General features: G+C 43.4%; 1 protein-coding gene across 10 annotated transcripts; it reads left to right on the top strand.

Annotated features, from left to right (window-relative positions):
• Positions 1–15: 15 nt before the first annotated feature.
• LOC116921277 lies at positions 16–25,929 on the top strand. 10 transcript variants are annotated; one of them, XM_045172973.1, is made up of 35 exons: positions 16–171; positions 1,652–1,806; positions 2,449–2,800; positions 3,866–4,192; positions 4,322–4,438; positions 7,729–7,848; positions 8,043–8,195; positions 9,070–9,342; positions 9,676–9,810; positions 12,465–12,611; positions 12,711–12,767; positions 12,947–13,036; positions 13,336–13,458; positions 13,543–13,704; positions 13,862–14,054; positions 14,136–14,246; positions 14,328–14,543; positions 15,261–15,533; positions 16,671–17,224; positions 17,298–17,628; positions 17,818–17,892; positions 18,418–18,516; positions 18,929–19,149; positions 19,246–19,810; positions 19,868–20,019; positions 20,161–20,274; positions 20,464–20,550; positions 20,917–21,061; positions 21,193–21,572; positions 21,653–21,781; positions 21,867–22,297; positions 22,367–22,503; positions 23,412–23,437; positions 24,191–24,293; positions 24,351–25,929. In XM_045172973.1, the coding sequence occupies exons 3-35, from the start codon at positions 2,504–2,506 to the stop codon at positions 24,857–24,859; spliced, it is 6,852 nt and encodes a 2,283-aa protein (XP_045028908.1). In that variant the 5' UTR covers positions 16–171; positions 1,652–1,806; positions 2,449–2,503; the 3' UTR covers positions 24,860–25,929. The 10 variants fall into 10 exon arrangements, 9 of the variants coding, with proteins under 9 accessions (XP_045028908.1, XP_045028909.1, XP_045028905.1 ...); XM_045172974.1 differs by lacking the exon at positions 1,652–1,806 and having other exon boundaries at positions 35–171; XM_045172970.1 differs by lacking the exons at positions 16–171; positions 1,652–1,806; positions 2,449–2,800; positions 3,866–4,192; positions 4,322–4,438 and adding an exon at positions 4,833–5,886 and having other exon boundaries at positions 18,953–19,149.

The raw sequence follows: 25,929 nt of genomic DNA, 5'->3' as shown, positions 1-25,929 counted from the left end.
ATTGGCGGGATCCACATTTCATAAGCCAAAAACCAGACGACTGTACCATGGATCCCATCAGTGTTGAACGAGACGTCAGGCGGGAAGCAAGTGCTGTTGCTGGGCTCAACTCATCCTCAGTTTTCTCACGTGTTTACATCTTTTTCTTCAGTCTATCCATTCTTCCTCATGGTAAGCTAAACAGACTCAGCCTTTTTAATGTCAACAGATAACTCAGGTCAAATGTGTCGTAATGGAACGTGAAAAATTTCATCTCGTGGTGCAGTAAACGAGGAGGGTTGTCATCTGCTTTTTGGAGGGAACTTTATTGTATGGCATTTTTACGACGAAAAAATTCTTTTAAACGTCCTTTTTGCTCCCCATTTATAACACGTACTGCACTTGCATAAGACATGGCTTACGGGGGTTGTGCTTTATTGTCTGTGGTCTTCCCAGAGCCATTAACAAAATGCCAAAAATTTCTCTTCTTCGACTGTAATTGAGCCCCCCTCTGCGTTTGCGTCTATGCACTAGGTACCCTAACAACATTTTAGGTTGGTGAATGCGGGATGATAAGAGTTTTTTTATTATTATTATTTATTTTCTTAATCTAACGGCAGAGAAAACAATGCTCAACCACTGTTGGATTGTGCATTATGTTCCTTTTTTTATGATCTGTGTTTTGGTATGTTGTTGTTTGTGTTTTGTTGTGTGTGGGCAAAATAACTGGGAATCGGATTAAGCAAAAAGATAGGAAGTCGCGATGAGATCGGCAGCTGTAGCAGCTGTGTTTTGATTACTTGCAACTCACGTAGACGTTCAATTCTTCAACAAGAAAACTGTGGACGCACGACTGGTGCCCCAACAGCCTCGTCTTGTGTGTGGGAAACACTAGTCCTTCGTGTTAGTACGTTATTAATGGAAATGAATTCTAACTTTTTTTTTTTCATCTTGCAACGATGTCGATCGTCCAGCAGCTTACATGTACACACAAAAAAAGAGTCCAAAAGAAATAACGCTACGCAGCCATGAATAGCTTGGCTGCTGGTGTCGAATTCCTTTGGATCCTTTTCCCTCCAGTTTCTGGCACTTTCATCGTGTCTTCTCGACAGGTGGGCCGTCCACCTGTAATATACGCCACCGACTGCTTTCGTTCTTCTCCGACTGCGATGGTGGCACGAAGAACAACAAAAATAAAATAAAAAACAAGTCGAAAGAAATTCTCCATTCCGTTCGTGACCCGATTGTATAATCAAATTCGACGTAGGAAAGCCAAAAAAGAACAAAACAAAAATCCCCCTGGCATCGCCGACAATTCCCCTCTCAAACTCATCATCACCTGACATTAGGTATATTCCCCCCCAATAAGTTCACCAGGGCACGGACCTGCGGGCTCGTTACATACAAAAGGACTACACCCGAGGCAAAGGGGGGGAAGAACGTTAATAAAGGTGTATAATGCTCATAGGTACCTGATGATGAGACTTTTCTTGTTACAGATGCCGATCGGTTCAATGTTCACTTTATTTGGTGGGAGAGTATTAAACTTGAAACCCCCCCCGAGTGTAATCCCCCCAAAACCTTGGTTTTAAAAAAACAAAACAATCAACAACCTGCGACTTTTTTGAAAATGTGCGCATTGTTACAAAAGGCCTTTGTAATCCCTTATTAGGTTCTACTGGTGTAGTCGTCGTCTATGCAGTGACTAAGGACAAACGAACGCCAAGAAATGCCGGACCTTCGATCGTTGCAACTCGCAGACCTGGTCCATCACTGAAGGTTGAAAACACTGCTGTAACCTGCCGCCCGTAAAGAAAGAAGAAAAAGGTAAAATGGAAATGAGCTATCGGTTGTAGAAGAGCAGCTTAAAAGAGAAAGATGGCGCATCCTTTTTTTTTTTATGTCTTTTTTTTCTCTCTCGTCCGTTTGCCGGTCTTGTTCAATCCGCCATTTGTTGTCCAGTCTACTTGTGTCTCGGTTCATATCGCCGCGTTTCATCGTCTTGTTTTTTTATTAACACGACTCATCGCCATCAGTTTGTTGTTTTTGGAGCTCGCAGATGGAACTGATGATGTTGTCTTGCTGTAGGTTATTGTTCATAATCAAAGCAGCTGTTTGCCCGTGGCTTGACAAGTCTGACTGAACCTCCCGTATGGTCATGGGCGGAATGAAATTCCGATTTTAGTGATGGACTGAAAGTTTGTTAGGTGCTACCGCAAATCAACGTCCTCAAGTCTTTTGTGTTTAGTCTAGTGCGTGCGTGTGTGATGTATCTGTACTACCTATTTGCGTGCGTGACGTGATTCCCAAAGGTCGTTTGCCAAGGGTTTGGCCTGGATGAATGGCGCATTATGTATTCATGTCTTGACTTGGAGAATTTGAGGAAGAAAAAAAAAAAAAAAGAAAACTTCCTGTTATATGCGCGTGTGTTCATAGTTTTGAGACCAGTTTTATCGTGTATTTGAACAGGACAACCACTAACGGATAGAGGCAGCCAGCGAGGACAAACAGCTATGTGGAAGAAATGGAATCGGAGATGGATTTAGAGAAGGAGGAGAGCCGCAGTAGGCTGGCGTCCGAAGAGGAAAGCAACAACAACAGTTACATCGGCGGTGCGGAATTGACGTCGATGGAAATTGAGGAATCTGATGCCTCCACTGCCAGCCTTATTCAAAATCAAGAGCAACAACAGCAACAGCAACAACAACGGAAATTGTGGCGGAGTAAATCGACCAACAGGTCGGAAGAGTTGAGTTTGGAGTCAACCAATAGCAGCGCAGTCACCAACGAAGAGCTCAAAGAACTGAAACAATGGTTCCAGGTAATAAAAAAGACGACTCAGACTTAACTAGGCCCTATGACCTTGTCGTAAATACAGCTTCGGTGTAATTATGCCTCCACTCGTGTCCACTAGAAATGGCGTGTCGATTGTTTACCTTTAGAAGAGTCTTCTTGGAACAATTCGGTTGTATCTTTTTGTTGTTTTTTTTTTTCCTTCTTCTGCTCGACGCGGAATGCAGCAAGGCCGGAGGCGAAGAGAAAACGTCCGAGAAAAGTCTCGGACTAGTAAATGACTCGTGTCTTTGTGAGCACGCAAGGATTATTCATTTATCTCGTGGCGAAAACAAAATCCCATGTCAAAACGATGTTGAATAATGGCCAACAAAACCACGAGCAAAGAAAAGAAAAAAATCAATTTGCAAGTTTTTAATCCTGATTACAGGTTCCCAGAGTTGTCGCCATTTTTACGACTCATTTGCCATCCTCCTATTTAGTTTGTGTTCTTCCTTCCTAATTTTAAAAATAAGAATATTTTAGTTACTGTATTTTCTTTTTGAGGGCACGAGAGAGCTAAAAAAATTATTTTTTTTTTTTTTTGTAAAGCCATTTTCATTGGCTCTTCATCATGACGGTCCTAAAAAGGTGCATCTAATGGGCAACATTCGTTTCTTTAGGGGAAAAAAAAAATAATCCTTTGGCTATACGTTCTTTTTTCTTGTTACCTTCGTCCTCCTCGTGTCCATGAAAGACGTTGATGGTCTTGGTGGTGGAGAATTTCACCACGCACGTCCATCGTTGCTATCGTGTAGGAAGAACGGGTTACTCGTTAAATTTCTCTGTCAAGCCAAAAATTCTGAACTCTTTGGGAGAGAATTTTTTGGTTGGTTAAATTCCAGGAAAACAAACAATTCAAAAAAAAAAAAAAAAAAATGCCAAATTGTTTTTTTGCATTTTTGGGCGGTATTATTGTTGTGATTAACAGACCCTCTCTCGAGTCACAGCAGCGATGATTGATAGTGTTTTCTGATAATAATAATAAATTCTTTTTTTAATTTTGACCACAACAATAACAAAAAACGTGCGTGTCAAATGATTTCACTGGTAGTGGGAGAAGAGCCTTTCGATCGACGCCGCCATCCACCAGGAGCGTCTCGTTTGGCAGCGGCAACAACGCGGGACCCGATGCGGAACGATGGCGGAAAACGAGCGGCTCAAAGAGCGGGTGCAAGTGCTGGGCCAAGAGAATTATGAACTGACGAGAATGCTGAAAAATGAGCGGATCCGCAACAGAGACGAAGACGCCAGTCAACGGCGCTCCCTGCGCCAAGCGGCCGCCAAAGCCCGGCTGGAGACGAGGGCCGCCCGCCGCCTCCAGGTCATGGAAGCTGCCGCCGTCCAACAGGCGCAAATGCAAATTAAACAGTTGGAAGAGGTGCGCTTTCTTTCATTGTGATTTGTTTTTTATTTTATTTTTTAAAATTTGATTAGTCCTTAATGGATGTTTTTTCCTGATTGGGATTTTTCCTTCTGTCTAAAATGTTTTCTTTTTTTTCGTTTTTAGACGGTGGAGGAAAAAGATAAAACCATTGGCAAATTGGAAGCTGAAAAATACTATTTGGGAGAACGGATCTTTGAATTGACCGGTGTCGAGGAAGGTTTCTGGAGCGACGAAATCTTGGTAAGAATTTATCATTGACATCATTCGTTTAACGACTTTAAGCATTACGAATGGAAGAATCAGTTTCCTCTTCCGGTTGAAAGATCATCAATCTCTTCCATTTGCCTTTCCACGCATAGCCGCAAAACAATTGATCTTCGTTTTCTATTTATTTTTTTTTAAACACGTCGAATACCCACGAAACGAGACACGACGGGGGGTTATTCGATCGACGTGTTTTAAAGCGTAAAGAGAGCACCTGTTTTTGTTTTTTCCCTCCAAAAGGTGAGAAGGGAGTAGGGAGAGGAGGGTGCAAAATGGGGGTCGATTTCCAGTTAGCCGAGTCGCTTATAAAAGTCAGCTGTGTGAATCACTTTAGTTGTCACACTCGAAAGCGAACAAGCCTCTGCTGTGTCGTCGCGTCCGCCAGATGCGAATTGACGTCATCTCAGACATTTTTTTCTATTGCGCGTTTGCCGTCAATGGCTCCCTGTCTTCGTTTTTTTCTTCGTTTTGAGTCACAGAGCTCTGTTTGCGTGTTTGCCTTTTCATAAAAAATGGACACCGACACTGGCGAAACGAGTATTCATCACGCCGAGCAGGAGACTAAAAGTGCGAAACGAAGGAATTCGGGTTCAACGCTGACCTTAAATCGGTTCGTGCGTTTGCCGAAACCCAGAAAGTGTCGTTCGTGGGGACGTCAATTACTGCGACGATGGTCTAGCGCGAGTTTCATCAATTTCTTCAGCTCGCCAAGTAGCTGCACGAAGGAAAGCAGTAACAGCGGCAACGATTCTCCGCCTCTGGCTGACGCTGTTGATGTTTTCGGATCGTCGGATTATGTGAACTTTGGTCCGATCACGCCTCCTCCTAAGCCTCCACGAGTCGGGGCTCAGTCTGGTCTATCCTCGTTGTCAACTGGTGCAGACAGATGCAGCGCAACCGACTGTGAAGGATCGCTCACTTCAGTGCAGTCGAGCGCCTTGCAAGTGGAAGAGGAGGAGCGAGACGCATCCCGTCTGTTCTTCTTGAGATTTCAGTTGATGTCTTCGTCGTTGCCGTCCATCGAGTTGTCGCCGTGCTCGCTAGATGGCGTGGATGAGGGTCAGGATGTCATTTGCTCCGGGGAATCATCAGGTGCCGTGACAGCCGCAACGTCCAATGCGGCACGAGATGAACAATTTCACCGTAGGGGGGCGGAGTCATTGCCAACGAGTGAAGATGAAACGCATTCATCCGGTGCGGATGATGACGAAGATGACGTTATTATTGACGACGACGTTGAAAACGAAGCTCGTGATGGCGGAATTACACACAAATCGCTTAGCGCCAAACTGTTGCGGATGCGTCCATTATGGCCAGTGGCCTTGCCATTGCATGACCAGCTTGAAGGCAACGACGACTTCCGTTTGGAGGACGCCCGTTTGTTGTGGCTTCAATGGCGACTTGTCATCCCATCCGTCCGACAGGTATCCGCCTGTTTAGTTTGTTTTTGTTTTGCGTTTTTTTTTTGCGTCCATCACAACAATAAAGAATGAAAACAAAAGAACTCTTATCCGGAATGTCGTGTCACGGAGATTCGCAATTTCGCGCATGGCAACCGGCGGTCACACATTGGCGAACCCGACAAATCAAAATCCCCGCCCTTATTTGCATATGGGAAAATTCGGCAATTTATTTGAGAAATAATCCAATCATCTGCACACGCTCGTTACATGGAGACGAAGAAAAACAATCAAGGACATTCGTTTTACCGCACTCTCAGCTCTACAATTCTTCTACCGCCGCTGGCCCATTTGTTGCGGTTTGACGGACGCGTACACGGTTGCCCCATGTTTTGTTTAAAAGGCCGGTTTGATTGTGCGTGCGTGCTTTAGTCATCGAGAGTCATCCGAGCTGGGCGACGACCCCGATGCAAACAGCTATTTTATTTACTACACCTTTCCTTTTATTTATTATTATTTGCTTACATGGCTAACGTCAAATGCCTGTCGACTATCGGGCGCCATTTCGCGTCCTTCAACTTGGCATTTACAACAAGAAAACAACGAAATGAAAAAGGATTTGAACGAGGGGGGGAAAAGAAGAACACAACTTTTTTTTTTTTTTTTTTTTTTTAAGTTTTTCTTTGGCCCGCAAGTCCGCAGGTTGTTTATCACGTCTCGTTCAACTCGGTCGATTCATTTTCTGTTTTTTTTTTTTCTTTTTTAAATCGCCACCCCCATTCTTCTCTCCTTTGCGGTTGCCCTGCCCCTCTGTTTCGTTTGTGGCCCGGTCTAACGAAGAAAAAAAGGGAAGAAATTAAAATTGGAGAATGAAATGAAAAAAAAAATGAAAAAATAAAGTGTAAAGAAAAGAATAAGACTTCCGTTCGGCCTTCAGGGTTCTGCCTTGTCTCTATCATTTCCGACACGCTACACATCGTTCCTCAACAGAAAATTGTTATTACCTCCCTTCCCAAAAAAAAAAAAAAAAGAAACGGAATTTTTTTCTTTTTACACTTGCGCCCGGAAGCGTATAGTCCTGCTGGTCGGCTTAACGATGGGTCTACCACCCTCTCCCCCAAAAAAAAAAGGTGGAGCAAATACCGCAGTTCCAGCAATGGCTAGTTGAACAGATAACCGTGAAGACTGCAGCAATGCCAATTCCAAGACCTACCCACTGAAATCAATTCATTTCTTTTTCAGACATTTTTCTATTTTTTTTCCGCAATATTTCCTATTATAGAAAATGAGACAAGAACTTGTTATTATAATTTAAAAAAAAACATTTCAAAGGAGAAGAAGAAGAAAAATATAAAAAAAAAACCAGGTGCACCGCTATTGCTGTGTCTACCTGCCGTGTCCGGGGGGGCCAACGGGAAGTGCCCGGAGGAACGTTTTTTTTTTAACTTTTTCGACAACCGGAGTCGTATAAACCCTCACTGTTTTTCCCTTCCCCCTTTTTTTTTTTACCTAGCTTCCTCCACTCTACAGGGTTTTTCAAAATGTATAAGCAACAATTGAGTCAAGTCACTTGCGGACTCGCAACACAGTCGCTTCGTTCCCGGCGAACGGTCGGCTTTGAAAAAAAAAACAAACAAAAAACATTTTTGCTTGCCTTGTTTGTTTTTGTGCGCGTGTTTTTGTGCAATCACATGGAAATCTGATTCATTTTGGATTAATTTGCCGGCGGTTTTTTTTTTTTTCAAAAAACAAAACGTGTATGTCTGTGAATGTGTGTGTTTTAAAAGTGTTTCCTTGGATTTGCGTGTTAGAAAGAAATTCATTTTGCGTTTCGATCTTTTTTGGGGGGTGCAATTGGATGTTTAGACGAAACCGGTCATTTCGGAACGAGAACGCGGACTATTGCAGCGGGCAAACAGCCTCAATATTCACGTCAGTCAGCTGCAACGCCAGCAACGGATCTTATCCAGCGAGAATGAGCAATTGGTACGTTAGCCTTGTCTTTTTTTCTTTCTTTTTCTTTAGCTTCACACAATTCCCATGGGAAAAATTCTGCCCGTCTTTCTTCATTTCTTTTTTTTTCCGGCATTTCTTTTTTTTTTTTTTGACATTTCATTCGATTTCCTTGAAAACATTCAAGTTGACATTTGGGTTTTTTTTTTTTTTCCTGTTCTTATCAGAAACGTCAAATGGAGATGGAAAGAGAGCGGCCGGCCGGCCAGCTGCAACGGGAACGTGAACGTCAGCAAGAACTGCAACTACTGCGGAAGAAAAATGCCGAACTGGCCATTCAGACGAAAAAATTAGAAGAGAAAGTCCGCAGCCTTGAAAAGGTGAGAAAGAAATAACAAAATTAAGAAGAAGAATTTGTTTTTCTTTAAAAAGAAAAAAAAAAAAAAAATGTTCCGCTTTTAACAAAACGGACTCGCGTTAGCACTTCAAACGAATTGCCTCGCGTTGCTGGATTCGATCCAGTCAACTTTCTTGGTCGTCTATTTCAAAAGAAAAATCTATTTGAGAAAAGTTCTCCACAATTAAGTTGGCACTCGCCAATTGGCTGGGCATGCCCGGCTATCCTTTTTTTTTTCTCCGCTGCCCTCATCGATCCAACTGAAGCGCAACGAGCGGTGGACGAAACTCTTCCAACGCTGCAAAAAAAGCGAATAAATTGTTGAAGAGATCTCCGTTGCGTCGTCTGTACACGAGACGGCCGACATCTTTTAGTGCGCGTGTATAATTAAGGGTTCCTTGGCTTTCGCTTTAAGTGATGGATGCATCCGGCTGTTATCAGTGGAAGAAACGTTGGGCTATATCATCGTCTTATTTCTCACGTTCAATCAAATCCAGATGACTAGCAGACCGTAGCGACAAACGACCCTCTCCGTCTACCTTTATTTTGTAAATGGTTCGAAGTGGTCGGTTTGTTTTCCAACCCCTAAAACGCTCGTAAAATAAGAGGGACATGACGTGATTTCATCAACAAGTTGAAGACGGTCTGCTTTTCTTTGTTCGTGGATCGTTTTCTTGTTGTCGTTTGTGGTTTCTTTATTATTCAATTTGAGGTAAACGATCGAGGAGAATGGCGAGAGTTCATCAAACCGCTGCGCTTTAGCAGAGTGGGAAACGCATGTGATTGAAATACGAAAAGCCTCGTTGAAGTCTTACAAAAAAAAATCATTAAGAATTGCTGTTTAAATTTGTTTCCAGAAGTCGAAAGAATTGCCGTCGGTGAACGGTGGAACGCAGCAGGTTGTGCTGTCCAGGGAGCGGTCGATTGACAACAAGTTGCATCATCAGCAAGTCCAGCAGCAACAACAACACAGCAAACAGACGGCGCCGACCAAGTGGCGCGAAAAAGAAATGGCCATGCAAACGCTGCAGAATCGGTTGACGGAGCGTGAAAAAGAGATCGGCCGTCTCAAGGAAAAGCTTCGTGATCTGACCAAGAAACTCCAACAAGAACAACATTACAACAGCAAGGTGAATTTAAAAAAAAACATGTTTTTATGCATGGGAAAACGTGGATAAGAACAAATGCGTGTGTACCGTTAACTTGTTTGTCTACATAGTTAATCTTAGAAGAAAAAAAAAAGGGGTGGGTGTGGAACCGGTCGTGAAGACCAGGTCAATCGGACTACGTTTTCTGTGTGTTTATTGTATACTTTGCGTGACTGGGTTGCAACTGTGAACTGGACGTCACGAATGAGGTCCACTGATGGGGAAATGAATCGATTATTATGTTTGGTTATTGTTTGATTGTAATGGGCGCCATTGTAAACGTTGTTATCATTTTGTTTAATGTTCCCACTGCAGGAGTCGTTACAACAGCAACAAAATGGAGTCGAATGGACAATATTATCGCAGGGTTCCAGGGAATTGGAAGGTCTACTCAAACTCGTCTCCAAGGAGCGACTTCAATTGGAACGCAACTTTGTCCTGGCCACTCAGGTATGCAAATCTGAGTTGATTTTTCATTGGAATGTTTCGTTTATTCTTTTGTTGGTTCTGGAAAAACTCGGGGTCTCTGTCGCTTGTCAGATTAACTCGCCATGTTACCATATCGATGATAGTTTACTAGTCTAGCCGGCCGTTGGTCAAATGAAGGGTTATCGATATTTGAAGGATGTAGAACGGGGCAACAAGAATGTAAAGAACACGAGCGCCTGCGCCACACACACACACATTATGAAGCATCCTGACAAAACGCGGGGGTCGATGACCATAATTTTAAAAAATCCTCAAATCACCGGAACTAAATTAAACCAACGTTTAGAGACAAAAAAAAAAATTCTTGGGCAAAATGTTTAGACATTTTCAATTGATTTTTTTCATTAAGATCAGCTTCGCTTGTAGGGGGGGAGATGTTACCCCTTGTTAAAAAAATCAAATCAAAGCGATGAAAAGTTTAATTTAATGTGAATCAATTGACGACAGGCTTTTATTTTCTCTCTCTCTCTCTCGTCACCAAAATATGTGTGTATGTAAAGTATGTCGTTGGCGGCGCACATCACGTCCGTCACACACACACACACACATCAACTCGGAATAATCGATTGATATTGATTGTGTATGTACGTGTGTGTGTGTGTATATGTCGTCCGTGGTCTGCTATACAGTGTAGCCGGGTGGAAGAGCCACCCGGCCAAAAAACATACACACATCCACACGAACTGTGTGTAGGGAAAGAAGCAGAAGAAAAAAACGATGGTACATTTCACAACCGCCCGTCCTTCCCAAAAATCGTGTGATCGATACCGACCAGAGAGAGAGAGACAAGAGAGTACGGGATATAGAAGCTTTTCTCTGTATCTTTCCTTTCTTTTTTTTTTTCCCCTCCCCATTTATACATATATATCGTTGTATTGCTTTTTGTTTTTCAGGCGACGAGAACGAATGAGGGGGGGGATGTATTAGCGAGACAAGAATTTTTTTTCTTCTTCTTCTTCTTTTGTGCAGAGCCGAAAAACTTGCGGTGGCTGCTGCAATGGCCAAGATAGTCTGAAAAAGTCTGAAGAAAAGTGTCAATCGTCTGGGTTGATAAGATGAGGGTAGGGGAGGCAGTTCAAAAAAGGTCCACGCGACTGTCGATGGAGCTCGACCAAATATCGCGAGCGACTATTATGTAAGGGAGAACTGGCTCATGTCGTCATGGATGTCATGACCTCATTGGCCAGCCGTTGGGCGATGGCAAAGAGATGCAGGAGCCAAACGGCCGCGGGACGAGGGACGCGAGCCAATTGTATGCGCACACGGACCGAAGATGCAGCAGCAGAACTTGGTGGAGAAAAGAAACAACTGGAAAGGAAGACGATGGCGTCTTCGATTTCGACGCACCCTGGCGCTCATGAAAATTGACTTTTTTTTTTATCCTTCTTCCTTCCTTCCGAGTTCCAACTAGCGCCACCGCTGCAGTCAGTCTAAAACGGACCGTATTGATTTTTTTTTTTTGTTGCCCGGCTCTACTTTACGGGGTGGAGGTGGGCGGACCAGAGAAGCTTGCGTGATTCCCTCCCTCTTTCCTTCCCCTCCTTATCCTTCTCTTTCTCTCTTGACTGCGTCAATGGGCTGCGCGTTTTCTCTCGCCCGTCGTCTGTTGTGTCGAGGAGTTGCGCCACTGCCGTAGATCCAGCAAAAGCTGGCGTGCAATTTTTTCCTTCTTTTCTAACCCTCCTCCTCCTACACCAGCACCACACTCTGCTCTTGTGACTCTTGCACCAACTCCACTGCGCTGTCGTAGCGAGAGCGGCCAAAAGAAGAGACGAAAGAAGGAAAAAGCGGATGGAAAGGAAAAACGAATTTCCTCTTGCCAGTCTGCCATCGCCCTTCCGATATTTTGGCCATCTCTGCCCCAACTTCTGTCTCTCCCTATCTTTGCCACCGTCTGGACCTTTCAAAAACTAGCGGTGGTTGGTTGGCTGGCCCGTCTCGTGTGTGAGTCAAGTTTTACAGTGTCTAGTGTGTGTGTCCTGGTTCAGGCCGTCCATTTCTACTACACCGGCTTTTGGATCCAAACATTTCTTTTTTTAGGGGGGAGGACAAGTGAAAAAAAAAGGGGGGGCTTGGTGTGTGTGTGTGTGTGTGTAAACAGTGATTACGTGTATACGTTGAAAAAGAAAAGCGGGCAGAATCCAGGGATAGGAAAATTCGTTGGTGATTTTGAAGGGGGTGCCCTGGGCCCCCGTTAAGAAAAGAAAAAAAAATAATTCCTTCAGTGCGACACATGGTGCCTTGTGTTTCGTACCTTCCTTTTTCGAATTGATCTTCTGTATCGTTCAACGGTTGAAGACACGAAAGGAATATGTGGAGCTAAAGAGAACGTAACCGATTTTTGTTCTTCTAGTATTTATGTTTGAAAGCTGTGATCTACGAGGCAATAAAAGATACATGGCAATGTTGTAACAGATTGAAAAAAAAAAATGGGCGAAAGGAGTCAATAAGGATCTGTGTGTTTTTGGCTCGTGGAATGCAGTGTGTGTCACATATCTAAGCTAAGAAGTATCGAGCAATGAGGTGGGCAGCAGGGTAGGATGGGATTTGGGGTAGTGAGACTCGTTGAAGCTCATCATATCAATCGAAATGTTTTGTGATTTTTCTAATTGCAGGGCTTGCAACGGAGCGCCGAGCTCGACGTGAACCGCTACTCCGCCTTGGAGGCGACCAACGTCCAGCTCCGGCGGCAGGTTGAACAGCTCGAATTACTCTGCAAAGAACAGGCCGAAGCTGCCCAACAGCTCAGTAAAAGGCAACAGGTATAACCAAAGAAATGTTAAAACAAACATAAATCATCCAATGAAATGCAAAATTTTTGTAATACCCGCATCGTCTGAACGGGATCGTCTCCGCAATAGGATCGTGAGGTGTTGGCCGAACGACTTAAAGCCAAAAGTGAATACAGTCAAGACTTGGTAAGGACTTCTGAACTCAATTTTTTGTTTTCTCTCTCTCTCTTGTCATCGGCTTACAAAATGTAGACTCTAACAAACAAACAACAAAAAAAGGATAAGAGTACGAGAGTACGGCTTAAAACCTTAAATTTTCCACCTTTTTTTTTTTTTTTTAATATTTCTCTCTTTTCGCTTGACAGGAAAATCAGCTGAGTAAAGTTATCGACAAGAACGCTGAATTGACCATTGAGAATTGTGACTTGAAAAAGCAGGTTCAAGAGCTACACCAGGTAACGTCTGCGTGTTCCCGACAAGTCTATCGATCCTTTTGCTTCTCTCTCTCGTTCGCCCCCTCTTTTTGTGTGTGTCTGTGTGAAGGGGATCGTAGAAACGAAAGCTTAAATGGATAAACCCGTTTGTTGTTTTCAAATTTTATTTTTTGTTGTTGTTTCTCTTTTTTTTACAAGCAGCTGGAAATTCAGAGTTAATCGGTGTGTTATTTTCCCCCCCTGCGTGAAGGGGGGGGGGCAGTCAAACCAAAACATTTGAAAAGTGATTTAACAGTTTTCTTTTTCGTTGGTGTGGCCAGTTTGAAGCGGAATGTGTGACGCTTCGTAGTTCATTGAGCACGGTGGAAAGCCAGTGCCAGGCGGCTCAGAGCGAAGTAGCTCAGCTCAAGGAGAAGATGGCCGGCCTGGATCACGTCCTCAGGGTAAGTTCGAGTTTGTTGTTGATGTTGCCACATCGACCAGAAACGAGAAGTAGAAACACAACGTTGACGATTTGAACATTGTAGCAAATGCGAGAAGCGGCCGAGAAGAAGAAAGAATTGGAAAAACAACATGGAGAATCCGTCAACGAGTTACGGACGGCTCAGGCCCAGCTCGGATTGCTGGCCAGTAACAAGAACACGGAAGTGGAGCGGGCACAACATTCTCAGAACATCGAGTCGCTTCAGGTTGTCGATCGCATTTTGCCTTTTTTATCACGGCATCAATCGTCCATCCTTTTTTGTTGTTGCTGTTGTTCTTGTTGTTGAAAAACAATTTTCTCTAACACTTTTTTGTTCACCATTTATGGGCGTAATCGGTTTGCTGTGCATCTACACACGGCAGTCTCGTATTCGCGAGCTGGAAAGGAAAATGGAGCTGCAAAATGTCAGACATGATGAATTGTTGCTGGAGTTGGCCGCCTTGAGACGCAACCAACATCACCATCACGCCAGCAATAGCAGCGGAAGTAGTCACCATGGTAGCAGCCAGTCACTAGGCGCTGCTTTCGATTTAGATTCCAGAGGATCCAGTCCAGGTATAATTTTAACTTTATTTGCATTGTTTGTTTTTTTCGAATTCATTTGATTTTTTTTTTAATTGTTCTTTTTCCAAATAGATTCGCTCCGGTATTTAGCAAATGGAGCTGGATCTGTGACGCGTACAACACCGCTGGGACAGAGTGCCTCCAATTTAGATGCTCTCCTCGAAATGGATTTGGCCGTCTCTAGTAAACATATCGATTTTTTGTTTTTGTTCTTTTTTTTTATCTTATGCCTTTTTTGTTTAACAATTTAAAACAAAAAAATAGATTATAATCTGGGGAAAAGTATGTCGCAGCCGGTCGTGTCGGCTTCATCGTTATCGAAATTGACGGGCAACGGTGGTGCAGGTGTTAGCAATAATAGTAGCCATCACCACATGATTCACGGAAGCGCTGGCGGTAGTGACATTGAACGCATCATGGCCAAAATCGAGCAGGATAATCGTGTGCTGGCCGAGCTGGATAAATCTCGAGCTACAATCAGTAAGTTTGAAATCCGATATTTTTGAAATTTCATTTTGAAAAAAGAAAAAAAAGAAAAAAGAAACTTGGAGAGTTTCTTTTTTTGTCTTCCATTCCGATCTTCTTCTTTTTGTATCATCTTCTTCTTTCTTCTTTCTTTTTTTTTTTTTTGCACTCGATTCTTTAACAAACAAGAAAAAAAACTTGATCTTCCGGTTGTTTGTAGCACACAACAACCTTCCCTGCGGACAAAGAGAAAATGAATAAGAAAGGACTTTTTATTTTTCAAAAAATCTTATCTGTGAATTAATCCGTTGAATGGCCGACCATGTGGCTCCACCCTGCCGGCCGTCGTCGCCATTGATTAATTGTTTTTTTTTATTTTTATTTTTTATATTCGTCTGCATTGAGTAGAGAAAGAGGGAAAGACAAGTTTTGAAAAAGAAATTTAAAAAAAAAAAAGCCCGCAAGACAAAAATAGTTGAGGATCTACAGGGATCTCTTTTGCGCTCTCTCCGAATGTTGTAGAGGAAGTAGGGAGGAAATGAGATGCACAAGACTCTGGGGAATGAAAGTAAGGGAGAAGAAGATGACGGACAAAAAAAAAAAAAATGATCCGAGTGGTGTGTGTGTGTATGCGTGTGTGTGTGTGTGAATGTGTGTGTGTCTTGTGTCTGTCTAACGTGGGCTGTTTGTGTGTGTGTGTGTGTGTTTGGTGCGTGCGTGCGTGTAAACCAGTGTCTCAGGAGAAGGCCAAAACGGTGACGTTTGCCAATGATGATATGGTGCTGCACTACGGCGGCCCACACCGGCACCGGCGCAAATCGACACCGGCCAGCCTCAACCGGACGCCTTTACACCACAACAACCCCCAATACCACCAACAACAGCCTTCGCACCATCAACATCATCAGAGTCTGCATCACGTTTTGCGCTCATCGCCCGTCTCTGCCCATCTGAGGCATTGGCTAGCGCCGGGCAATTCGAACATGATTGAAACGAGTAAGAAGAGTAAGTTTTTTCCGTCAAACAAATGTGGCCCCTCGTCGTTGCTGGCCTGCCCGCGCTGTACAAAGTAGAGCTCTCTATTTGTTGTGCCTCGCTCCTTCATTTGTTTTTGTTGAGTCGTTGCTACTACGCACCTCCGACGGCCTGCACAGCAACGAAAAAGCCCTTAAACAATTCACAAATTTTGCCTGCAGCAAATTCACGACGGATGACGGTTATGTTGGATGCTGACTTAAACACGTAAAAATTCTAATCGTTTAGAGTAGTTTGGGAAACGTTGGACGACTCAAAACCACAGCAAACAAAACGACATTTAAATTCCAGTTTGATTCATTTCTATAGATTTGAACAACATCGAGTTAGGCTAACCCAACCATTTAAATCCATTTCTTTTATTGACGTATGTGTGTGTGCGTGTTTGCTTGTCACCAATCACGCTACCTTTTAATCCTCCTCCTCTTTGGTGAGTCATATCGAATTTCAAAAGGAAAATTCTTCTTTACGTAACTCGATGAATCGTTTCGATCGAACCTCATTTTTCGTTTACTTTCTTTTCTGAATGATATTCTGCTCTTTTTATTATTTTAACGGAGAGAGACGATTAAGGTATCCAAACTTAAGCATCGTGTTACGTTCACCAGTGTTATTCATTGTGTGTGTGTGTGTGTGTGTGCGAGTGTTTCCTTATGGTTCGAGCGCGCGTGTGTGTGTGTACGGGTAAAACTGGATGCATAGAATTGTATACCACATCGCAGATGGTAGGGTGCGACATGTTTTCCCACGTTTGTGTGGATAGCCGATCGATTGAACCCCTCCACCGTTTGCTCCGCACCAAAGTGGCCGGATTAGTAAAGTGAACTTTGATCGTTTAGAGGCCTTCTAGTTGTTCGTTCTTCCTTTTGAGATGGTTCCATTTTGTTTTGATTGGCCAGGACGCAGATGAATACGCGTGAAACTGTTGAAGTGACTTGCTCTTTTTTTTCCTTCCTTTTCTTTTGTTTGTTTTGCCTTGCCAATAGTTTTTCGTTTATTTGTAGACGACACTGTAGAACAGGTAGTGGTGAACAACCTGCTAGTTCCGGAACAACAACGTTAGAAAGACAAGGAAATGTAACAAACGTTGTGTTTCTTGCTTTTAAGGTTCGGGTTTTTCGAATCACAATGGAGCCACTAGCGGGTCGGTGCCGACGTCGCAGTCGATCAGCCCGATGTACGGCAGCACAAGTTCGGCGGCCATGGGGTCCGGTTTGACGTCGACGACATTGACCAATACGTCGTCCGTGTTTTTCCCTGGCGGCGTAGCGACTTCGACGTCATCGGCCGCGGCCGATTTGGCGCACACGTTGAGCCTTGGCCAGCAACAAAATGCCGGACTACATCATCAGCATCGCACGTCGACGCTGACGGCGCCCGTCTCGATGATGCATCCGCCTTTATCGCCGCTCAGTTTGCCCGCTCTGCCGCTCGATGCCCATTCCGGCTCACTTGTCCACACGGTTCCGCTGCACTCGTTCCGCCATCCGGAGCCAGAAAGCAGCGCCGACATGCTCGAGATACCGGGCAAAGGCAGATGTTACGTCTACTTGGCCAAGTACACGTACGACCCATTCACGCAGTCACCCAACGACAATCCGGAAGCGGAAGTGTCGCTAGCGGCCGGCGATTACGTTCTCGTCTGGGGCAACATGGATGAGGTAAAGCGCAATTCTTAATTTTTAACATCATCGCAATTGAAATTGACACTTTCCTTGGCCAACGTTTGAAAAGGACGGATTTTACGAGGGCGAATTGTTGGACGGCCGCAAAGGTTTGGTGCCATCGAATTTCATCCAGCGGCTTCAAGGCGAAGATTTGGTTGAATTCCATCGGGCCGCTGTGCTGGGCCTGCAGATTTGCGGCGACGACAGTAGCACCACCAGCTTACCGAGGGACCTGCTGGGCGTCAGCCCCAACAATCATCCATCGTCTCATTTGGCCGGCAGCAATAGACCTGGTCATCAGGCTCCGATTCATCAACTTGCAGCGCATCACCAACAGCAGCAACAGCAAGGTCTGCCTCATCAGCAACCGATTCGGACCAACGAGCCCATCGATCAAGGTCAGTCCAACTAGCAAAGAGCCAAAAGAAAAAAAAATCAGATTTCCCACGTCGGAAAAGAATTTCTATTTTTAAAAAAAGAAAACCATTTGATGGCAATTAAATCAAAGTCAAAGAAGAGAAGTGAATTCAAAACAAAATTCAAATTAAACTTGAAAACTTATACGAACGTACGTAACAAAACAATAGCCAATATCCCAGCGGCTGGAAGCAGTCAGGTGGCCTTTCATAGTCCGGCCAGTCGCAGTAGGGGCATCAATCAGTGTACGTTATTTATGAATTATCTCCGTCTTAGTTAACTATTTGATCACACGTCTCTTTATTTTTTCAATTATTTCTGTGAGACTCTTGTTGAAGAAACAAGAAAGTTGGGTATTTAGTGGTGTCGGTATGATTGTAGAACGTACGTAATGTTTGTGGCTTTTCATTTATTTTTCAAATGGTGAAACACCTATACAACAACAGAAAACAACATCGATTTATCGTTATCCACCATGGCTAGAATTTTGAACCACTAGTTTAGTTTTGATATTTTGGTCTGTGAATATTCTCGTCGTTGTCCGTGGTATTTAAAAAAAAAAAATAAATAAATGTTTTCAGCACATTTTACTTTTAGTTAGTTCGATCCTCGTATTATATTGTAGCGTGTGTAATCATAGGGGGTAGTATGGAGCGGAACATTTAGTCTTTGTTGTTATTCGTTGCACGGGTTGAATGTGGATGTTGAACTTGTTGTAATTAAAATTTTCTCTTTGTTTTTTTTTTTAATGTTTCGAATCATCACGATAGATGATGCTGCACGTCAGGCCCTCGACTGGGGTCTGATGGAACTCCAGGAGTTCCTGGAAGATGAAGAATTAGCACTCGGCGTTAAAGGAGAAGGTCCAGGTATGCAATTTCCTTTTGTTCCATCATTTGTCTTGTTCTCCTCTCTCTCTCTCTCTCTCTCTCCTTTTATTTCCCAGCCATCGTTCGATTTCTGATTTTGATGCGATCAAAAGCAATGTGATTTCTCTTCCCTGTGGTTATTTTTAGTCAAGTTGTAGGGTGTAGGGCATCTCTTAAATTCACCGTAGTGGAAAACATTTTGATAGTCAACTTCGTTCTTCTTTCTTTTCTCTTTGATGTTTTATACCTTTGGACATTTTGATTTTCTTTTCTCCTTCCCACCCCCCTTTTTTTGTTGTTGTTGAATATTTTAAACTTTTTTGTTTTTGAAAAAAAAAAATGTTTGGTTCGGTTCCTTTGCTCCTTCCGCTTCCTCCTTCTTTTCTTCCGTTTGAGCGTTTTCGATTCACAGACTGGCTCTTCCTTTCGCTGCTAGTCCCTCCACCGCGTCAGCTGACGCTGGAACGGCAGTTGAACAAGTCGATTTTGATTGGATGGAACCATCCGGAAGGAGCACCTCCAGAGTCGGGCCAAATTGCCTCCTATCATGTCTACGTCGATGGCATCCTTCGCACCACCATCCGGGCCGCCGATCGCTGCCGGGCGCTCATCGAAGGCGTCGATTCCAGCAAGGTTTATTTCTTTTTCTTTTTCTTTTTTCTTTAGCAATAAAATAATTCATCAATAATTACTAAGTACTTGTTGTTAATTGATTGATTTTGTTTTTAGCCCCACCGGATTAGTGTGCGCTCGGTGACGTTGAGACGGCGGGCATCGCTGGATGCGGCGTGCACGATGGTGATTGGCAAGGAGGTTCCATCGGCGCCGACTTGCGTCCGTGTGAGTCACGTGACGGCCACGTCAGCGTTGATTTCGTGGCTGCCGGCCAACTCCAATTACCAGCACGTCGTCTGCGTCAATCACGTCGAAGTGCGCACCGTCAAGCCGGGCATCTTCCGGCACACCATTTCTGGCTTGTCGCCCAACACCATCTACCGGGTGACGGTCAAAGCCAAAAACATCCGTTCGCCGCACTTTAACACGATGGACGAGACGACGGCCAAGTACGCGGAAAAGTACTGCACCCACGTCGAATTCCGCACACTTCCTAAAGGTGTGCCTGATCCACCTGTCGATGTCCAGGTGGAGCTGGGACCTCAGGACGGCACGCTACTCGTCACTTGGCTGCCCGTCACCATCAACAGCCAGTCGGGAAAATCCAATGGCGTGCCCGTCACCGGTTACGCCGTCTACGCCGATGGTAGAAAGGTCACAGAAGTCGATAGCCCCACAGGTAAACATTTTCAACGTTTTCAAATGTCATGTCCGATTTATTATTATTATTTTCTAGGAGATCACGCCTTACTGGACATTTCCAGCTTTATGGGCTTGCAAGCTAAACACGTGACGGTGCGGACCAAAGCTCGGGAGAGCCAATCAGGGGACAGCGTGCCGACTCCAGTGCCAATCGATCTAATTAAGAACCGTGGCGGTGGCAACAGGGTAAGGAGACCCCACATTCTGATCCTAAACTAATTTTTGTTTTTTTTTTTGTTTTTTTTTGTTTTGTTGATTCAAATTTTTTATTTTCTCCTTGTCCCGCATGATGCAAAATCATTTGTTGGTATCGCTAACGTTAATTAGAACGGTAATGTGGACGTTTTCGAAGACGAGGTACAATCCGAGTCTGCACCGGTTGTAGCGAGCGAAGAAGACATTGTCGGATTGTGGAATCTCAGTCTATTGGCCAGCATCAAGGTAAAGTGCTCGTTCTTACGTTGGCTTTTAGTTTTAAAAAAATTGCGCTTGAAGTAGAACGATTTTTATTTTTGGTTGATTTGTTTATTGCGTTTTGATTTCATTTGACATTTTTCGTTTCATTTTATTTATTCTCGTTTTTTGTTTTTGTGGGCTTTGATTGTGTGATTATTGCATGGATGTGCGTAGGATACGCTTGAATCCGACGAAAGACCGTCTGAATTATCTGATATTGCCGAAGAGCCGGAAGAATATGAAGACTGCAGTAGCGAAGGGGTAAGTGGGTTCGACTTTAAGGTCGAGCTTTTTTTGGTTTCCGGCTAGGATTCCTTCATAGTCCTGCACAAACACGGACGAGATAATAATTCATGTCATATTTACGTTATTAGTTTGTTGGTTTTTCTATTCTTTTCTTTCATTTTCTTTTGATTCCGTCTGCCTACTCTGCGGTTGATGTTACTGTGTGGCCTTCGATCGTATCGATCAAAGTTCCACGCTCCAATACGTTTGATTGATGATGATTTATTTCTTGTTTCTCCTCTTGTCTCTCGTTTTGTTCCGTTGTTGCCATCGTGTCTGGCCCTGGATCCTTTTGTGTCATCTCTGCAAATACGGAAAACAAAAACAAAAAAAAAAAAACAGGAAATGATGAACGAAACGAGCCGCAGCAACAACGGAGGCCGGCGCAATTTTATGGAACAGGCCAACAACGGTAGAAGCGGCGGCGGTATGATCCAGCGCAATCAGTATCTCAATCCGTCTCTACCCGGTCCTATTCCCTCTATCGGTAACTATCGCCATCTTTTGTTTGTTTTTTTAACTAGTCAGACCTGGCTCACGGCCCGTCTCGATGATTGTTTCTTTTCTTTTTTTCCTTTTTCTGTATGCATTTTGATCGATGTCACCACACGCAAACAGAAATCACCAAGGATACGGCCAGTGAACGATCAGGTGATAGCTATCGCGGACGTGATGGAACCGGAATGAATCCATACGACCGAAACAAATCATTGCCAGCCAACCGGAACCCGCAGATGGTTGGCGGTAGGAACGCTCAGGGACAGGCTAGAGATAACTATTACGCGCCACCAGGACGCAACCAACAGCAGAACGACGGCTACTACGATCAGACGGCCAACAGACGGCCAGTGGCTCGTGGAGGCAGGCAACCTCAAATGCAACAGCAGCAGCAAACGCGCATCTTTGTTGCCTTGTTTGACTACGATCCGCCCAGCATGTCACCTAATCCAGACGCTTGCGATGAAGAGTTGCCGTTCCGCGAAGGCCAGCTCATCAAGGTGATTTGGCCGTCTCCTCTTTGTTTGTTTTTTTGAATTAAAAAAAAATAATAATATTCTGAATTCACTCGAATGATTAGGTGCGTGGTGATAAAGATGCCGATGGATTCTATTGGGGTGAAGTGGCTGGCCGATCGGGTTATGTTCCGTGTAACATGGTGTCCGAAGTGCAAGTCGATGATGAACGGGTCGCCCAAGAACTTCTCAAAGTAGGGTTGTTTTTTATTTTTTACATTACGTTGGGCTCTAGCCGTTGATTGAATTAATTTTATACCTCGCTGCCTTTTCAATTAGGAGTCTGGAGCGGACGGACCAAGTCATTCTCGTACTCGACGCAATTTACGTGCTCAAGGCCAGCCGGGTCACGGACGCGACCGTTGGGGCGACATTTACGCCAATATGCCCGTCAAGCGGATGATTGCTTTGTACGATTACGATCCGCAGGAATTGTCGCCCAACGTCGACGCCGAAGTGGAGCTCTCCTTCCAAACGGGCGACATCATTTACGTTTACGGAGATATGGACGATGACGGTTTCTATTTGGGTGAATTGCGCGGACAGCGCGGTCTAGTCCCTTCCAACTTCTTGACGGAAGCCCCTCCCGACTACGATCCATCTCAGCCGCGTCACAAACGCCAGCAGCAATCGGGCAATATCATCGATAAATCAGGCGGTGGTGGCGGCCAGGCGATGCAGGATCGCGGACGAGATTCCAGCTATTACGGGTACCAACGATTATGAATTGGCCATTTGATTCTCTTGGTTTCAATGTGTTGCTCGTCCCGTTTTAATAGAAATCGCAGCCGTGAACGGATGGATCACGATCGAATGGATCCTCGAGATCGGGGCATGTCCGGAGCTGAAGGCCCTCCACCTCCGCCTCGTACAACAAATCATCGTCCAAGTGACAATTCACGCGACCGACGTAGCGGTAAGTTTGTTCTCTCTCTTTCTTTTTTTTTTTCATTTCTTGCGCAACTAATCGTTTCCGTTCTCGTTACATTGACCATCTGCCACTTGAACGCTTAGCGTCCAATTGAAAATTAGAACAGAAAGAAATGAGGAAGTTCAAATTTAAAAACAAAAAACTAAGCCGTTAGTTTACAAACAGACACGTGTAACAAAATTCGATCGTGATGGCATGACATGGCGTCCTATCTCTCTGTCTCTCTTTGATGTGGTCTTGCAATTTCTTGATGGATTCAAGCACCTTTTTTTTTCTGTGTCTGCTCTTCTATTCCTCGCATATTTTTTATTTTATTCAAAAACATAATAGGCTCGCGTAAAGTCGGTGATTATTTAGATTAGCAAACGGATAGGACTGTTAGATTGGAAAGGGATTTTGCATTCATTTTAGTTCCTGGCCAGTTAACGCTAAAGACTTTCATATATTTAATTTGTTGACTTTACACTCTGATCGTTTGTTATCAACTTGATTTCGGCATTTGACTTGCGTCTACTTTGGAAATTTTAGAAACAAAACGAAATTAGGTACAATCTAATGCCGGATTGCATTATCTTTACCAGTTTTCTAGCCTTTTTTCTTTTTTTTTTGCAATTCTTTGGAACGACTATCGATGTGATATCTTTACCAATTATCCACGAAAAACAAACAACGATTTTTCTTTTTTTTTCTTTCTTTTTCTATGTTCTCTAACCCACCAACTTCTTATCTTCTACCTTCACAACAATCAAAATGGCTGCCTGTGTGGTGTCCTGTGTCTCTCTATTTCTCTGCACTCTCTCAAACTATTCCTGTCTTCTTTCCCTAAAAACTACAAAAACAAAAAATCCAATCTCTCACTCTGTCCGGCTGTCATGGGTCCGTGTGTTGCATAGACGTCTACTCACCTGATCGTCACGAGGTAAATGCTCTTCTTTTAACCTCCTTCCCCACAACAACAAAAATCGAATGCAAAACTAAATGGCAAAAAGAAAAACCACACTCTTTTCAATGTCTTATTTAATTTTGTTTTAATTCAATTTTTTTTTTCCTTTTTTCTTTTTCTATTTCTTTGGTGCTCGTCTTGTCTCCTTTGTGTCGTTTTTCTCACTTTATCCTATTTGTCCGTCTGCAACCACACGTTCCAGGTTGCTTCACCATATGGTTTGTCCCTACTGGAACATTATTTTTTTTATTTCCGTGGCTGTCATTGGCTTCCAGCTTAAAACGAATTTTGCTCAACCGTTTGAGTTTAATTTTCAAAATCCTATTGTTTGAATTTAAAAAATTCCGTTCATTTCATTCGTCCGCAGACCTTCAAATTCAGATTCACGCGTTTTTGCAGGTTCCTGTAGCCATACTTACCTGTTATTTTTGACATTATCATAGGCTAATTTACTTTACTATACTGTGTAATAGTAGAGCATCCCGCTGTTGTGTTGTGTGGTAGTTCGTGCTGGCGAGTGAGGGACCAAGTCGAGTAAACGAATCCCCAATTTTTATTTTATTTTTTTTTTAAATATATATACATCGGCAAGACTTGCTCTTGTTGTCATTTTGATGTTGTTTCCAGTGTGCCATTCAGCAAGTAAATGCATCATTGTTAGACATTTAGATCATCAAATTAAACTAGTGGATTGTTGTCTTGTGGGTGGGGCTTTTGAACGGGATGCAGGCGAGGTCCATGGCGGCGGTCGCGAGAGATGGTAGCATCCAGGCCAATAACCAACGCTTCTACACTGACGACTCTTTCTCCGATGTGGATGACCGATTTAAAGGTGAAATTCGAAATTCGAAATTCGCATTAAAACATGCTCAATGCTGATTCAAAACAGGAAGACCGGATGGGATGGATTATGCTTATAACAATGGCATGCCCGAACAGTCGCCACAAATTTCAGCCGGGCAACAGCCAACGTTCAATGGCGGGACAGGACCTGTTCGTAATTTGCCCGTGAATAAAATCACGAGAGGTCTGCCCACTGTCCTTCCCGATCCGGCTGTGATGCAGCAACAACCCGGTCATAACAACACGATGATGAACGCTGACCCCAATAATCCCTACAATAATCATCCTAACAATGCTGCAACTCAACCACCGGTCACTGCGCCAACCTCCGCATCCTTGTCTTCTCATTTCTCTTTTTTCGGTATGGGCGGCAACAACCAACAACAACAACAGCAGCAGCAGCAGCCGACAGGACCGAGTCTTATTCAAAAGATGATGGGAGGCGGTGGAGGCGGCACGACAGCTTCCCCTGCTGCAACCAACTCCACTGAAAATCCAGTGGAAGGTCTTCTTTCCAAGGGGAAAGATTTAATATTCAAAAAATTTGGCCTGTAACTAAAAAAAGCAAAGGAGCTATTTATTATTTTTTTTTTGCACAAGTGCGTCCCCTACAACAACACCAATTTTGCCATAAAATAAAATAGTGAGTATAGCCACATTTGATCAGCCAAATGGGAAGTTAGCTTGATTGCAAGCGAGAGAAAAAAATCGAAAGGAACGCACACATTTCTCTGTCTATGTTTTTCTCCTTGTCTGTTGCATTGTACATTTAAAAGGAAAAAAAAAAAAAAAAAACTTTTTTCTTTTCTTTTTTGTCATTGGTTACGACGTTTTCCACCCTATTTCACTTGTCTGTTTATTGTATACTCAAAGAAAGGAGCAAATTGATATTTTTCTTTTCATTCCGTAAGGCTCCACCAGTTTTCTTTTTTGTGTGCGTGCTTGTCTGTACATAAGATAGAACTTTGCAAAAATTTGAATTTTTCTTTCAAACTTTGGGGCCGTGAAACTTTTTGCTTCTTTCCCACACACAATTGTTAGAAATAAATGAATTTCATGTTATATCCTCCTCATTACCCAAGAAAAAATTCCTTCTCCCTTAATGACAGCCGTGCCCTTCTTTCTCTATTTGCATTGATATACATATAAAATGTTAGAGGTCAATTTTCTAACAAGCTATTTACATACTATTTACATATCAAATTCTCTCTTTTTCTCTTGACCACAATTTTCTTATTTCCTATCAGTTGGCTTCATCTCGTCATTTTTCCTTTGTTCTTTTTTTCTCTATTTCTACCGAGCAGCTTGTTAACATTAACAACAAAAGTTTGTTTCTTTCACTGTGCAAAAAATCCGATTCATTACGCGTGAGCCAAGTTATGCGTGTTTTTCTGTGTGCGTGTGCTGTTTTCCAATTCCTCGCATCAACATTTTTTCCCCACTTCACACATTTTTTCCTTCTCCCGATTTATGGTTTTTTTGTTCAATTAGTCTCCTCCCATCTCTCTTTATTACTGCAATTATTATTACGATGTTCGTTATGGTTATAACTATATCTTTACATACAATTCTCTATATTATGTGTAACTGTACAAAAGACATACAGAAAACAAACCAAAAACAAA

Source organism: Daphnia magna, linkage group LG4 (genome assembly GCF_020631705.1).
Source record: "Daphnia magna isolate NIES linkage group LG4, ASM2063170v1.1, whole genome shotgun sequence".
Taxonomy (NCBI): domain Eukaryota; kingdom Metazoa; phylum Arthropoda; class Branchiopoda; order Diplostraca; family Daphniidae; genus Daphnia; species Daphnia magna.
The sequence above is the reverse complement of the archived record's forward strand: the minus strand, read 5'-3'. Positions and strand labels throughout refer to the sequence as shown.